General features: G+C 36.4%; 1 protein-coding gene and 1 non-coding gene across 2 annotated transcripts in view; one reads left to right on the top strand and one right to left on the bottom strand.

The window, feature by feature from the left end:
- LOC126202965 (putative fatty acyl-CoA reductase CG5065) overlaps nt 1–16251 on the top strand; it is a 377398-nt gene that overhangs the window by 347109 nt on the left and 14038 nt on the right. Inside the window, exons 5-7 of the mRNA XM_049937102.1 lie at nt 10835–11027; nt 12435–12674; nt 14942–15193. Coding sequence (XP_049793059.1) covers nt 10835–11027; nt 12435–12674; nt 14942–15193 — 685 coding nt within the window. The remainder of the gene's footprint in view (nt 1–10834; nt 11028–12434; nt 12675–14941; nt 15194–16251) is intronic.
- Nucleotides 6120–6194, bottom strand: Trnal-caa (transfer RNA leucine (anticodon CAA)). The gene has a single exon. It is a non-coding gene; the product is annotated as a tRNA-Leu (tRNA).

The following is a 16251-nucleotide window of genomic DNA, read 5'->3' as shown; positions in this document are numbered from 1 at the left end:
GTTAAATGTTTAACACAGTAAAACAAATTAGAAACAGAGTATATCTTTTAAGGCAGAGGAGCTCGTGGCAAGTACATTGCTGAAACTATAATCACCCAATATTTGACAATGAGGGCACTTTGCAACTCCCAACAAACTTTACACATAATTTCTAATATTTACAGAACTTTTTCTCGCTGACACCACAAAATGATGAAAGGATAAAAGCTTATCACTTACTACATTTTCACTGTTCGTGCCCTAAAACCCAAGTGTCGGATATGACATTTTAATTTCTTGCTTCTTTACTACTAACAGTATCCACAACACACAATATCCACAGATACCACGGAAAATTATAGCATTATACAAGACAAAATTCAGGAGATACGACATTGTAAGTATTTACATACATGAAAAACTAAGATTTACTTGAATCAGAGTCCAAATTACCCAAATTGTATTTGTCCAGTGTTTCATAATGAGAGTTCTTAGAGACTTAAAACAGACCCTTAACATAATTTCAAATCTTATATAAACTTTTTCTCATGTACATGCAAAACATCAAACTCGTAACATATAAATTCATTTATAAAGTAATCAGACATTTGAAACTGTTTTATATGAGGTAGAACAATTCTTTAAATAGTCAGGATGGCAGCTTACTGATTTTTTAACTCTTAGATCACCTGATAACTGCAAGTTGCCTGTAGTGTAGAACAGCTAATATGAATAATGAAATACTTTTATGTTATACTTACCTTCACCATAAATATTTTCTACAGTAGCTATCTAGGGGATGATTGTTTTTTTGTAATTATTGCTAAGGTTCGTCACAGTTAAACATCCATTCAATAAATAAAGAATTTTTCTGTTGCTGTTTCATTAGCAGTTTTAGTAACATTTACAACTTTGTCAATATTTTAGTAACAATATTGTCAACTTTGGTCAGGCTATCTTCATATACAATACATTGCATGTTTTATGTACACATCCTATTTGTTGTCCTTCCAATCCTAGTTAACTCCCAAGAACTACATACTAGTATCATGTGATCTTTCAAATCAGTATACACTAATAATTTCACGTTCTAAATACTATTACTTTTTCACAGGAATTTCTTGACAACCAATGATTTTATAAAATATTACTTGAAGTAACCATTTATATATATTTTCATTCAGGGAATTTTAATATAAATCACATATAAACACATATTCATCTTTTTATTTAGGTGGTTCTTGTACCAAAATTCGTCTGAGAAATTTTTGTAATAATAATAATCTTAATTATTTTGTTTTGCAAACAGTAATTACTCACAATAGCCTCTGATATATATAAAAATAGGCATAACATCATTTTTCTAATTTGTCAATTTACTATGTTTTGAAACAGATGATAAATTTACTATCAAGTACTATTGTAAGAATGATTCAAAATCTTAAATAAGAAATATTAAACAAATGCTGTTGCTAAAGAAGATAATTAATTACTGGTAGGTCTGGGTCATGCAGGTTCAAATGGTCAATGAACCAATGAAAAGGTTCTCTCTCTAAATATAAAACGTAGGCTGTATAAAAAGTTATTAATTTTATATGAAAGCATTGTTCAATGATGGTTATTATTAAATTACTCAACCAGAATTGCTATTTTAGTATAATTTTGGCATTAAATGAATGATCTATGTTTGAATAAATAACATTAGCAGAGTACCACATGTAAGTGGAGTAATCTTACAGTACTCAAAAACTGTACACACACACACACACACACACACACACCACCGAAATATGACTTGTTAATGCATCACAGTCTTCATTAAAGAGGTGGATTGTGTTCATCATTAGAACAAGTGTGATATGATATCCAGTTTCATTTCAAATTCTGTGTGCTAGCGTATTTTGTACGAGCCTCTAGATTCTACATGACTGCTACAACGAACATCCATATGAGCTTGTTTCCTGTAGCCAATGCTTACTATCTCTCTACAAGTTTTATATCCTGTACTTCATTCCATAACCAGACTGACTACTTCTTCATGCCTTAGGATGTGTCCTGTCAATTGGTCCTTTCTTTTAGTCAAATACTTCTCTCCCCAGTTTGATTCAGTGCCTCCTCATTCGTTAGTTTATACGCCCATCTAATCTTTAGTATTCTTCTGTACCAACACATTTCTTCTATTTTCTTTATCTGCTGCTTATTGTCATGTTTCACTTCCATAAAAGCCTACACTCCTGAGAAACAGCTCCAGAAAATACTTCCAAACACTTAAATTTATAATAGATGTTCTGGATTTCTCTTCTTCTTGTTATTGCTCATCTACATTTTACTATCTCCCAACTTCACTCATTGTTGCTTTTCTTGCTGTCCGTACAGCAAAACTCAGCTACTACTTTTAGTTTCTCATTTCCTTTGGCATAATCTGACTAAATTTCGCTACACTCCAAGCTACACTTTCTACTAGTCAGTATACAGTGTCTGTTCTCAGTTTCTTTAAACTGATACTGAATTAATATGTCTGTCTGTTGGGCACCCCAGGATGCTAGTTAAGTTCTAAAAGACACTGTCAAATTTGATTTTGTAATCATTATCCAATCAATATAATGAACAGAGACAACCCAACCCCATCTGTCACCGACGTGCGAGCACTAACTTGGCCCCCCAGTTGATATTGCAGTTAGGTTGAATTCCTATCTAGCACTAGTGTTAAAAAATTTGTTGGGGTTTCAATGTTGTAGGATTTACGCAGACACACATTGTATAGTATCATCAGTTGTTATCACACATACAACCTAAACATGTAATTAGCCATTCATTTTTAGAAATAACAAAATTATTTGCATGAAATCTACTTTCTGAGCATTAGTAATAGAAAATTCTTGACAGCATCACTAATTTCAATTCAACTTATAAAGGGAGGCCCTATTCAACATGTGAGTTACAAGTACTCACAAATCTTTCTCGTGTGAAATCAATCTGTGGCCCATGCTTATATGTAAGGTAATATTAGTAGTGTAGTACCTCTGATCATGAATTAATAATTAGCTTGGTTATGAATGGTGCTCCCAGCCTTCAACACCCTTCTGCAGCTGGCACACACGTGCAGTGCATCCCTCACACCCCCTGGTATGGCTGCCTCTTACAGTAAACATTAGTCAGGACACTAAAACTACCCATCACAGTTGACTCTTATTAGCTTCATTCACATACCGAGGAAAAATCATTATTTATACAACAAAAAGTTAAATGTCGCCCCACTTTTGTGATACTCCCTCATTAAAAAAAAAAAATTAACCCATGGATGTGCCTATGTAGTAAAGTGCCCAAAACACATATATTACTAGGTGCAGTGACATTGCTTGAATCAGATGGCTGGTACAAAATGTCATAGGTAGAGTCCTGCCAATGTCTGCTGGTTTAAGGCATACAGACTGATTCCCACTAGACATCAATGTAACAGAACAGAAGGCAACATCACCATCAAATGGAGATGTTTTACAATCTCTTATTTTAATGTGTAAATAATGTGATAACCCACTTTTTTTGCACATAAACCATTAGTACAACAAAAAATGTACCAAAATTACTTAATTGTCTGAAATTTCCTTTCTGAAATATAAAACACACATTTTCTAATTACTGAAATAGTGTACAGGGTGTACATAAAGTCTGGGAACACTTTCAATTATTTATTTCACAAAAACTAAACATTGTGCAGATGTCATACGTATTGCATTTTGAAATCGAACCACGAGTCACTTGGCAGACATCAATACGGTAATTGAATTCTTGCCACACTCGTCCCACCACATGATCGCCAACTGTGGAAGTCGCTTCCCGTATTCTCTCCTAGAGCTTTGCTACATCAAGTGGTAGAGGCAGTACATACAGCAGATCTTTAACGTGTCCTCACAGAAAAAAAGTCACACAGAGTGAGGTCTGGTGATCAGGGAGGCCATTTCATGAAACAGCTGTCCCCTTCTGTAGCACGGCCGATCCAGTGATGTGGCAGTTCTTTGTTTAGGTACCCACTAACTTCATGATGCAAATGGGATGGAGCCCCATCCTCCTGAAAGACGAATGGAGAGTCCGATTGCATTTGAGGCATTTCGAGTTCACCGGATGCACGACGCACTGATTTCTTTGGATTCTCTCGTATGCACTCCACATTGGCTTCACTCACACTGGGATGTCCGCCTCTCTTTGCTGGGCACAAGCAACCCGTCATATCGAATTTGTTGTGCCAGTGGGAAATGGCCTTCCTTGTCGGTGGCTTCTAACCATACTTGGTTCTAAACATCTGTTGAATAGCTGAAGCACACTTGTTTTTGTCGAACTCCGACACACAAAAAGCTTGCTCCACACCTGAAGTCACCATGTTTGCGACTAGCGCTGACTATCGGCAAGTTACGAATCTACGCTGTGTTGGTATACATGGAAAAAAAAAAAAAGGAAACTTTCAGGGTTTCTCTTCAAAATGACATATGTTTGATATATGTACAATGTTTGGTTCTTGTGCAGTGAATAATTGAAAGTGTTCCTGGACTTTATGTACACCCTCTATTTTCCAAATCTAACATATAATGTAGTTATGAACCTAATTTTATGTAGTATAAGGTTTAGAGCCAAAAATACGGGGTTAAAAAATTGTATCTGAATGTAGTTACATGAATAGGACAAAAAATGTGTTCACTAATGTTAACACTAATTATGTTTACATATCCTGTAAACTGACTCATTCCATATTATTTTAATAAAATAATTGTTCAGATGATTTATGGAACATGTAACTAACTAACTAGCTAACTAACTCTGATTGATGAATTACCTTCGCACCCGTAATATGGAAATTGTAGGCATAAATATCAGAAAAAAAGAGATATATGTAGATGAACCTCGGAGGTTAGACAACATCTCTCTTGATGAGGTCATGGGCATGCTCAAAGCCTGTATGGGCAAGGTCAAAGATTTAAGAAACAGAAAAGCACCAGGAATATATGGGATTAACACAGATTGCTGGAAATATGGCGGAAGCCCCTTACATGTCAGCCTCATGCATTTGCTGAATATGTGCTGGAGACAAGGAAGAATACCAGGGAACAGGCTAAAAGTGAAGTAATCCCTATTTATGAGTAAGGTGATGAGAGCAAATGTGAAAAGTATAGAGGCAGTAGTGTGCTGAACAGTGCCTGTAAAATATAGTCGAGAATAATCAACAATAGGCTTAAGGGCATACCAGACAATATCATTAGTGAGGAACAGGTGGGTTTTAGATGGGACTGCTCTACAGCAAATGTCATTTTGATAGTGAAACATATGATTGAGAAAAGAAGAAAATTCAGTTTGGAAACTTGCATCACCTTTAGCGATTTTGAAAAGGCATTTACAGCCTGGATAGACTCATGCCGTGGGAAATTGTGATTAGAGTTAAACGTAGTTATTTTCTTGGGAAAAGTCATTTAAAAAAATGTTTGAATGTAGCCATAAATCCATATCCAACTGAAGCCACTGATTGGTGATTAAATCCCATAGAAACACCAAATTGTAAGGATGTTGGTTGCTAAGTCTCACCTGCTATTTCGAACAATTCCAGACATTTTCTGTGACATTAGGCATACCAGTCGAGGTGTGATAAGATGCCTGAATTTTTCATCAACCAGGAATGTAAACAGTCGTCATTGTGAATGGTTGTTGTTCACTATGCTCATACAAAGATGTAATAAAATGGGCAGCATTTGGTCACTGAAACTGTTTGAAAAACATTGTGATTGATCCAGAATGAGATTTTCACTCTGCAGCGGAGTGTGAACTGATAAACTTCCTGGCAGATTAAAACTGTGTGCCCGACCGAGACTCGAACTCGGGACCTTTGCCTTTCGCGGGCAAGTGCTCTACCAACTGAGCTACCGAAGCACGACTCACGCCCGGGACTCACAGCTTTACTTCTGCCAGTACCTCATCTCCTACCTTCCAAACTTTACAGAAGCTCTCCTGCGAACCTTGCAGAACTAGCACTCCTGAAAGAAAGGATATTGCGGAGACATGGCTTAGCCACAGCCTGGGGGATGTTTCCAGAATGAGATTTTCACTCTGCAGCGGAGTGTGTGCTGATATGAAACTTCCTGGCAGATTAAAACTGTGTGCCCGACCGAGACTCGAACTCGGGACCTTTGCCTTTTGCGGGCAAGTGCTCTACCAACTGAGCTACCGAAGCACGACTCACGCCCGGTACTCACAGCTTTACTTCTGCCAGTGCCTCGTCTCCTACCTTCCAAACAGTTCTGCAAGGTTCGCAGGAGAGCTTCTGTAAAGTATTCAAGCAGAAGGGGATAGTATTTCTGCTAGCCTGTTAATTTTCGAGTTCCACTCTCTATAGTGTGTGGGAAAAATGAACACTTAAATCTTTCTGTACGAGATCTGATTGCTCGTATTTTGTTATGGTGATCACTTCTTCCTATGCAGGCAGGTGACAATAAAATTTCTTCACAGTAAGAGGAGGAAGTTGCTGACACATTTTGTAAGAAAATCTGGCTGCAAAGAGATACACCTCTGTCTTAATGATTGCCATCCCACCTGGTTTATCATATCCATGACACTCTCTCCCCTATTTTGTGATAATCCAAAACAAACTGCTCTTCTTTGAACTTTTTCAATATCTTCCATCAGTCCTATCTGGTGGGGATCCCATTAGTGCAACAATACTCCAGCAGGGGATGAACAAATAAGGTGTAGGCAGTCTCTTTAATAGATCTGTTGCACCTTCTAAGTGTTCTAACAATAAAATATAGTTTTTGGTTTGCCTTCCCCACAACATTAACTGTGTTATCATTTCAACTTAAGTTGTTCCTAGTTGCAATTCATAGGTATTAAGTCGAACTGACAGCCTTTAGATTTGTGTGATTTATTCTGTAATCAGAATTTAACAGATTTCTTTTTGCATTCATGTGGATGACCTCACAATTTTCCTAATTGAGAGACAGTTATACTTCACCTAGTCACCTGAAACCAGAGAGAACCTCTTATGATCCAAAGCGACGCACGTGGTTAGTACAAACGTGAGCCACCACTAGCAGCTGGCTGCACCCTGTGGTCTACGTGGCACCTGGAAGCACTCGTTCCACGTGCAGAGTGCAGCCTCTCGGTGTGCACATAAAAGTGCACACTGGATTTCTTCTCCTCCTTGGCAGCCATATCTTGTAAGGGGTGTTACTATGTGCCTGACACGACGGGAGCTCCCAACTACCAGTAAACCCACCTGCTGTGGATACGCAGTTCTTGCATGCTGAGAGGCTTCCTCTAGAGCAGGGCAAATGATTGAATCTGCGACACAACTTCATTCCAGTTACTGTATTACAAAAATTAATCAACAGTACCAAAGTGAAAAGACAGTATTCTATACAGATGTGATGTGCCATACCTAACACATTGAAAATATCCAGCACATATAACCACAAAGCATTGCTAATCAATACACTGTTATTGCAGTTCTCTGGTTTGGAGAAAGAAAAGAGAAACTTTTTCGAACAATTTTCTAGTTTCCTATAACCACAGGGAAGACGGTGTTGTTTAGTTTTTTAGCCAGTTGCATTAACTTCAAAATGCAATACAATAACACAAACTACAATATATTCTGTTATTTAAAGTAATCAGTTACCTCTGTTTGCTTTTTGTGTTTGACATGTACATATGCATTTGATGACACATTCATTTTAATGCTTCATTATTATCGTTTGTATTAAACAGGTTTCTGAAAATAAGAAATTTTTGTAAAATTTTCATTGCACTGAGATCTTCATTAAGTGATGGCACAACAAACTGTTCTTCTTGCTCATTTTCTTGTATGTCAATCACATGTTTGCTGTGGATGACAGCTACAATTTCTTCTTCACTTGCTGGGATCTACACGGTGAGATTGTTGTTTTTGTAACTTGGTCGTCACTTGCCATTTTCTGTACACCAGTTTTAGAGTTTTATAACTCTGTAATCCTTGTGTTATTGAACATAAGTGACATTTGGGGATAAAAACACAAGCTTTATGCAATGCACATTGTCAACTACTGGGTATGTGGGGCAGTTATCAACAATGAGAACTTTTTCGTTTCTTTGGTTTCAGCTGCCAGTCTGAGTTACGTAACCACTTTTCAGAAATGTCAGATGTCATCCAAGATTTTGCATTGTTTCAAAAACTGTAGGTGAGGAGTGACTATTTTTAAAACCTCTAAGTTTTCTTGGATTTCCAATCGCCGGAAGCTCTTCTTTACAAGATACTGTGATATTTGCAGCAACCATAACTGTGATTCTCCTCTTAGGTATTTTCATGCCAAAACATTGTTCACCTTTAAATTTCAGCATCTTATCTGGGATTCATATTGTAAAACAAACGAAGTTCCCTGCAATGAATATATAATCTGGCTTGTAACGGGCTACTTCTTAGATAGCCACTTGTCTGTTGTGTTGTCAGGGACACTGGCCATTTTACCATGAATTTTCCCAGTGATGAAATCATAGTGAGCTCAGAAATGTATCCTAGACGAAGAACAATTGATGATCGGAATTGCCCATAGGTGCACAGATTCATTGTTGTTTGCGTGCAGGATAGGTCCATTGATTGGCATATAATTTGACCTTTGCCACGTAAACCATGTAAGTAAAGCTTCTTTAGTATAGTTGTACTCAGATGATCTCACCCACTTGATTTTTAAAGAATTATGTTCAAAAAGGTACTGTATTTTCTCTCTGTCCTTCAAAATTGTAGACATTGTTGCAGTAGCCACCAGAAAGATTGCGGGAGGCTCACATTTAAGACGCAGATGAAAAAGTATGTGCACGAATTTCCTGCGGAGGAGGCGTTGACGTTTTTCCTGATGGCATACCGGAGCATACCGATGGGAGAACACAGCCCCGCAGAGCAACACGATTCACGTTTCCGTCGCATTTCACCTAGTGTAGACCGGGAACTGTCTGCTAGGCGTGCCCAGTGTGAACTGGCTGGGCACAGCATGTGCTGCCCGAGTTGTTGTTCCGCCGGCAGAGGATGCGGGCGAATTCTTGCTTGCCCTCTGGTGGGCGGGACTTTACTTGCGGCAACTACTGTCCGTGACGCGCCGTGCCAATGTACGCCTCCCGCGATCTTTCTGGTAGCTACTGCAATTGTTGAATGTGAGACTCAATTCATTCGGGATCCTGACATTTGTTCCCCCCATTTTCTAATCGTGATATTATCTGTGACTTTTCTTCAATATTAATTGCTTTACTCTTTTTTTGCAACATCTGGCATTAACTGTTTAATACACATACTGATATGAAACCAACAATGTACAGAAAACAAGAGTTTGAAAATAAGTGTTACATAGTTGTTAGTAATCCCCAAATATGTATGAAACAAAAATAAACATTAGATGTTAAAGCTGATATATTTCTTCAAAAATGCAATAAATATGTCGTTTTATATGGTATGATACCGTTTATATGATGTTGTACTAACCAATTTAAATGGAAACAATTTCGATGGAAGTGTTAGCTTTCGCTGTTATAGCTACTGCATCATTAAAAGTGGTGTTGCTATAAACAGTATCGACTATATATATATATATATATATATATATATATATATATATATATATATATATATATATATATATATATATATATATATATATATATATATATCAGATATTGTGCCCAGAATACTAAGATCTGTTTCAAAATTTCAACCATTGTAAATGATATGCAAAATTCACGGTTTTCTGATCGTACAACTTTCAGAAACAGTTGTCTGTCCTTGGGAAAATTATGATTATATGACCTGCTAGAACAAAAATTTGTGAGCTAACCCAGTTTTTTAGTGTGTGTATTTGCCTCACTTCTGTTTCTCTCTGTGAAAATTAATCGAGAAATAATTCTCATAATTAGCAATGTGCATAGATTAGCACTAATCATAACTTATTTTTCGTATACTTCTCAAAGCTACATCTGAGGAACACAAAGTGTGAATCAGTGAGTGAATGAGTGAAAAGAAATTGCTGTCTGAAACTCAGGCTTAATGTGTGTTTCAGTGGAGGTCATAACAATTGATGGATAACAATAACTGCAGAGTTTTGCAGTAGTGTTATGATAACTTTTATAGAAAAGTACTTTCAACTTTCAGTTGTTTTGTCCTCACAGCGTTAAATAGAAGGGAACTCCTTTTGCTGGTAACAAATTTTTGGATAAAATTGGGTGATTGTTTTTGAAACAAACATATTTTAAAGAGTGGAAAGCATCAACCTCTCCACATTGTGGAAATAGAGGAGTATATGTCATACATCTATATAAGTATCTAACATTTGGAGAACTGAACATACTTCTTACTATACTAGTTTATTTAAACATTATTTCTAATTAATCATGAATTCAGGATAGTAAAAAGGAAAAAAATAACATGGATGATTCTCATTGTACTGCCAGGAGAGTTTTCTACCACTCACTATTTGACACAAGTTCCTACAATATTGTATAATCCAATTTGCCCATTTCATTTGATTAATATAGTTGCTGCTAAGCAAACCTGCAAAATTTTTGAATGTATTAAAGTGTTCTTTTTCCTATGAAGTGAAGTGAACAAAAATCAGATTTGGTAACAAATGCCAAACATTTCTACAGCCTAAATCTGTAGCTAAATAGGTAGTTTATAAAAAAAAATGTATGTATTTTATGCACAATTAACAAACGTGTCACAAACACAGTATTACAATGGGAATGAATTTTTTTGTTTATAATTCCTACAGTCAAATTTTGCAGTAAAAAAATGTTCACTTTAAGTACCAAAAATGCCAATCAGGAGTATAAATAATAATGATATACATTGTCCTAACAGTTACAGCAGCTTGGCGTGAACCTTTCCCTGGATGGGTTGACAATGTCTGTGGCATCACAGGAATCATGATGGAGATAGGACGCGGCACCATTCGCAGCATCATATGTGACCAGACACTTATCATGGACCTGATACCTGTCGACTACGTCGTCAACACATTGATTGCTGTCGCTTGGCACACAGCGACATACAGGTACTCCGAGAAATGTTAAACTTATGAGTACCGTAGTAAGAATCACAAATTGTGAATAAAACTTTTGCAAAATAAACAGAAAAATTTCAAATCATAAATAAGTTACATACAGGTCCAGAAGTTATGAATGACACGGCAAAATGTTTGAGGAAGTAGGTAAAATGTGTTACTCTAACTTTATTTACCACTGTTTAGTAGAGCAGAGTGAACAAGTTATTATCTGTTTAGTTTTCGGTATCTAAAAAAGAAATAATAGTAGCATATACATGCATTTATACGTGGACATTGTTGCACGATCACCTTGGCAACATAAACAAAGATCTGCAATATGAGGTTTGGAAAGAAAGGCAAATAATGAATGATACTGTGAAATAAGGTTCAGACAAACCGTGATAAATAAAAATAGCACAGGCGATCATTTGTGGGGAGGTTTGGTGGAATACTGGTGTAGCAGGTGCAAGGAAAACAAGATTAGAACAAAATACAGTAAAGCATCCAGGAGGAAAAATGTGGTCAATAGGTTAAAGCAAGTATGTGGGCACAGAAAGTAGGAGAAAGAGAACCAATAACACAAAAGTAAAAAGGTTTAAAATCCCATTTGGCTACGGGGAAAAACAGATTCCTGGGACTTGTAGGTCTACTGGTATAAATATCACTTATGAAAAAGATACACGGAGACAGTTACTTCCTGTGCTGAATTTAACAGTGTAACTGTTGACAAAACTGTAGTCCTGAACACAGCTGTTAACATTTTTTTATTCCATGATGGATACATATCAAGCAGGCAGATTTAATTTGCTCTCTGAGAATGAAAATTGCTTTCTATTCTGAATAGTAATTTCTATTTTAAAAAATCATTGGTGATCTATGGATTAATATTGAGAAAAATAAATTGGCAGAGTATTACTGAGTGCAACGTGTTCTACATCCTAGCGATACTCTTGTGCCGTGGATCTGTGGAATTCGAAAATAAATAAATAAATAAATAAAAACAAACATCAAACTACACTAATATTTAATCAAGAATAAGTGAAAGAGAAATGGTTTTTTCTTTATAATCACCTTCTGTTTGGCAGCAAATTTCATTTTTATTTACAAGCTTTCCTTATGTTATTAAATTTAAAAATGTTGTTTTCTTCTATTCTGTAGTACCAATAAATTGCTGAATTACATTTGGATTCAACAGAACTCCAGCAAAGGTGGAATCAGATTTTTATATTAGGAGACATATACTTCTAAAAATAGTGTAAGAGTAGAATCTGAGTTGAACAATTTACCATTGTAATGTTAATATAAATTTCTATACGAAAAGCTATGTAAGATGCAGCTGCTGCTCATATAGTTTTGCAACGTCAAAATGCTAAACCTTAAGAAAGCTATTGTTCTGACAGTTCACCATGTTAACAGACCCAACACAGTCAGAGTCTACAACTGCACATCAGGAATGAGGAACCCTGTCCAGTGGGCTGAGTTTGGAAGGCTGACACAGAAACACGCCTGCACATCACCTACACGACACGTTATGTGGTACCCTGGATTTACCTTCAGAACAAACAGGCTGATGCACAAGATATGTGAGGCACTTTTCCATATTGTGCCTGCCTTTGTTGTCGACATGGTTCTGCGACTACAAGGAGCCAAACCAATGTAAGAATATGCCGTAAAAACTGCTTTATGTTTAATATTTGTATCTGATTTCATTCTGTTGCTTTTTATATGTATGGGGTGATGAAAAAGTTTCCGTTTTAGGCTGTTGATGCAGTGTATATACAACATAGCATACAACATAGCATTGATGTGTAGGCAAGGGATTGGTGTGGCAGTCATGTTTTTCAAACGTGTATGCAGTAAATGTGGAAACAGAAACTGTGGCGATGTTATTACCAAATGCATCCAAATGAGACCAGAGTGCTGTTATTCTTTTCCTGGCTGTTGAAGGACAAACTACAGTAGACTTCGATCAGAGAATGAAGGATGTGAGTGGGCAGCATATCTGTCAAAAACCAGGAAAACTGCAACAAGGGGCGCTGGTACTTTGTGATAATGCATGTCCCCATATCACAAATGTCATGACACAGAACTTACGCCAACTGAAATGGGAGATACTTAAGCATCCATCATATCGTCCCTCTCTCTCCCCATTTGATTATCACACCTTTGGTCTCTTAAAAAAGGCCTGTGCAGCAGGCAGTTGTGGGCATATTCACACAGCAGGACATGGTGTTTTACCAAACATATATCTCCAACCTGGTGTGTCACTGGAATGATTAACAAACATAGTATAAATTTATGAAAAAATAAATTTATGAATAAAATAAAATAAATTTATGAATAAACCTCTGTTTGGTGCTACAGGAGATTATAAACGTAGCAGACTGAAACTTTGAGTCAGTTTATGACCTATTGTAAAATGAGCCATTTGTACGAAAAGTATTTGCAAAAGTAAATTTGATTTACACCCTGGTCTGACACAAAGTTTTAAGAGGTAACTAAAGTTTCTATCCATATTTAATGTACTAAGAAGTGCACCAAAAATAATAGAGCTCCTTGAACAAATTAACCACGTTTAGCAAAATTTTATAATGTATGCCACCACAGTATGCACTACTGCTTCTTGCAATATTTTATATGGAATTAATTATGGTTCATCTATTAAAGAACTGTATGTACTCTATTCAGTGTTTCACTATGTTATGTGATCAGTTTTCTCACACATCTTTGACTGATTTTATCGTCAAATATTTGACTGTTGTTGCTGCAGCTCATTCAACAAATAACACTCTGCAATGCAGATGTCTGCTTTTCCCCATCAATTTTCCTTGTAAGACTTCTCTTCATGAAAACATTATGTTGAATTAGGTGTCTTAATTAATTTAATTTGTCTTCTATATATCAAATTAAAGGACGTCCTTTTCTCTTTAAATCTTTCTAAAATATGTTCATTAAATTGTCATACAGTCTAGGATGTTTTTGTGATTATTCACATCCACATCTCTGTTGCTTTTAATTTTTTCCTTTTCTTGCTTTTCCATGGTCCGCCCTTCACAACTGTAGCTGAAAATGCTGCAAATAAATGTCTTGAATTTCTTTCTTGTTTTTGCCTGTTAATGAATCAATTGTTAATCAATACACTTTTTATGAATGTCTTATGTAATAGGCTGAGGATTACAAATTATTTCAAAGTAACTAGTGAGAAAAGACTAGAAATATTTAATGCAGTGAGCACTGTTTTACAAATGAAATGATACAGTTTCAGAGACTTTGCTGGTCTCATGCAGATATGATTTTATGTATACAGATTGAAACAGCAAGTGAAAATTTGTATCAAAGCCGGGAATTGAACTCAAGTCTCCAGCATACTAGGTAGGTGCATTGGCCACTGAGCCATCTTGGCACAATGGTTGGTTCAACTGCACTGCATGGATTACCGTGGTATGCCTCCCTCTTCGATACAAATTTTCACTGCTGTCGCACTCTACTTTAAATTCTCCCTTGCACAACAACAGAATTGCCGAGGCTCTCCATGTTCTGGAATAGCACCTCAGCATCAAATGTATTTGGGGTATCCAGCCTCAAACCCAGGTCCAGGTACTTATACAAATGAAGAGACTTTACTGGTCTCATACAGTGGAATTTAAAGCAGACTGGGATGGCAGTGAAAATCTGGATTGAGAAGGGAGGCATGCCAGGGTAATCCATGAAGTGTGTCAACCACTGAGGTGGCTCAGTGGCTAACGCACCTACATAGCAAGCAGGAGACCCAAGTTCGATTCCCGGCCTTGGTACAAATTTTCACTCACTGCTTCAGTCTATCTACATAGAATATAATTTTATTAGTTCTTTAGTTAGTTCTTTTTGTGGCTAATTTGATAAAATTAATTTAGATATAATGATTTTATTCTCGTATTTTCCAGCATGATGAAGATTTCGAAGCGATTTCAAATGGCTGCTAAGACTGGTGAATTTTTTGCCCTGCACGAGTGGAAATTTCATAGTGATAATTTGATGGCATTAATGGAAGACGCCCAGGACAAAGCATTATTTGATGTGGACATTTCTGAGCTAGATTGGGACCAATATGTCAGACAATATATGCTAGGAATACGGAAATTTATCCTGAAAGATTCTGCAGACACTATACCTGGAGCACGGCGAAAACTTCAGAAGTATGTGCAGCTGCCTTTCTATAAGCATTAGCACTATGATTCATTAACTCATGATCAGTCAAACACAGATCCTTTTTTCCTTTCCTTTCTTTATTCATTTATGTCAGTATTCTTACATTTGTAAGCAAAATGAAATACTTGTTCAGAAAGTAGCTTGGAAATAAATAAGAAACGATGAAAACAGCATACTCAATATGAAATGTTTTTACAACTTTATGAGAACTGTGAGAATATTTGCACTTTATGGTTATAAAAACATTACCGACCAGAAAGCTGGTCTGAAGACCAAGGTATTGTCATGTGCATGCTTTGTCAATGCGCTTGTTGATCTTGATATCTCATTTGCCAGTTGATTGGTAGGGGGTATGTAGTTGAATGTGGAATCCAAATCATGAAGCAGTTAAGCATTTATCAGACATGCACTGGAATGCCTCAGAGGAAATCACATTATATGGAGGAAAAAGATAATGACATTGTAGACTTACAATCTAACACTTACCTACTGAACAAATTACTCGTAGTGTATAGAGGTGTGTGTAGTTTTTCCATATATTTCATATATGTGCTTATTATTATTTGATCACTACAGCAATTTCATACTCTATTTTTGCTGGAAACCTGTCTTTGTCCCTGTTACCTTCAGGCTATTTTCTCCCCTTGGTATTTGCTTTTATTTTAGATCAAGAAGAGAGCTGTGCTTTTGTCACATAAAAATTAGCTTTTCTGTCCAACTCACAACAGAGAATACACTCATTTTAGGATAAATTTTCTTTTTTGACTGGTTTGAAATTTTATGAAATTTTTGTAAATAACAATGAAAGGTTCACATGCCTTAATGTTATTGCTATGCACTAGTTTATAATGGAGTAAGTTCAAAGAGGCATTTGTAAGTTCTGCAGAGAACCACTTGTGACAGAATGTCTGGAAGGGCAGTGGACAAGAAGACACAATTATGGAATGAGCAGGTGCAGGAAACAATAGAAGAAAAGAAAGAATGTCATATGTGGAAAAGGAAGAAATTAAAAAAAAAATACCAGGAAAGTAAAAAGAAGGTGTTG

Source organism: Schistocerca nitens, chromosome 9 (genome assembly GCF_023898315.1).
Source record: "Schistocerca nitens isolate TAMUIC-IGC-003100 chromosome 9, iqSchNite1.1, whole genome shotgun sequence".
In the NCBI taxonomy this organism is placed as follows: Eukaryota; Metazoa; Arthropoda; class Insecta; order Orthoptera; family Acrididae; genus Schistocerca; species Schistocerca nitens.
Note: the sequence above shows the minus strand (reverse complement) of the source record. Positions and strands in the feature narration are given on the sequence as shown.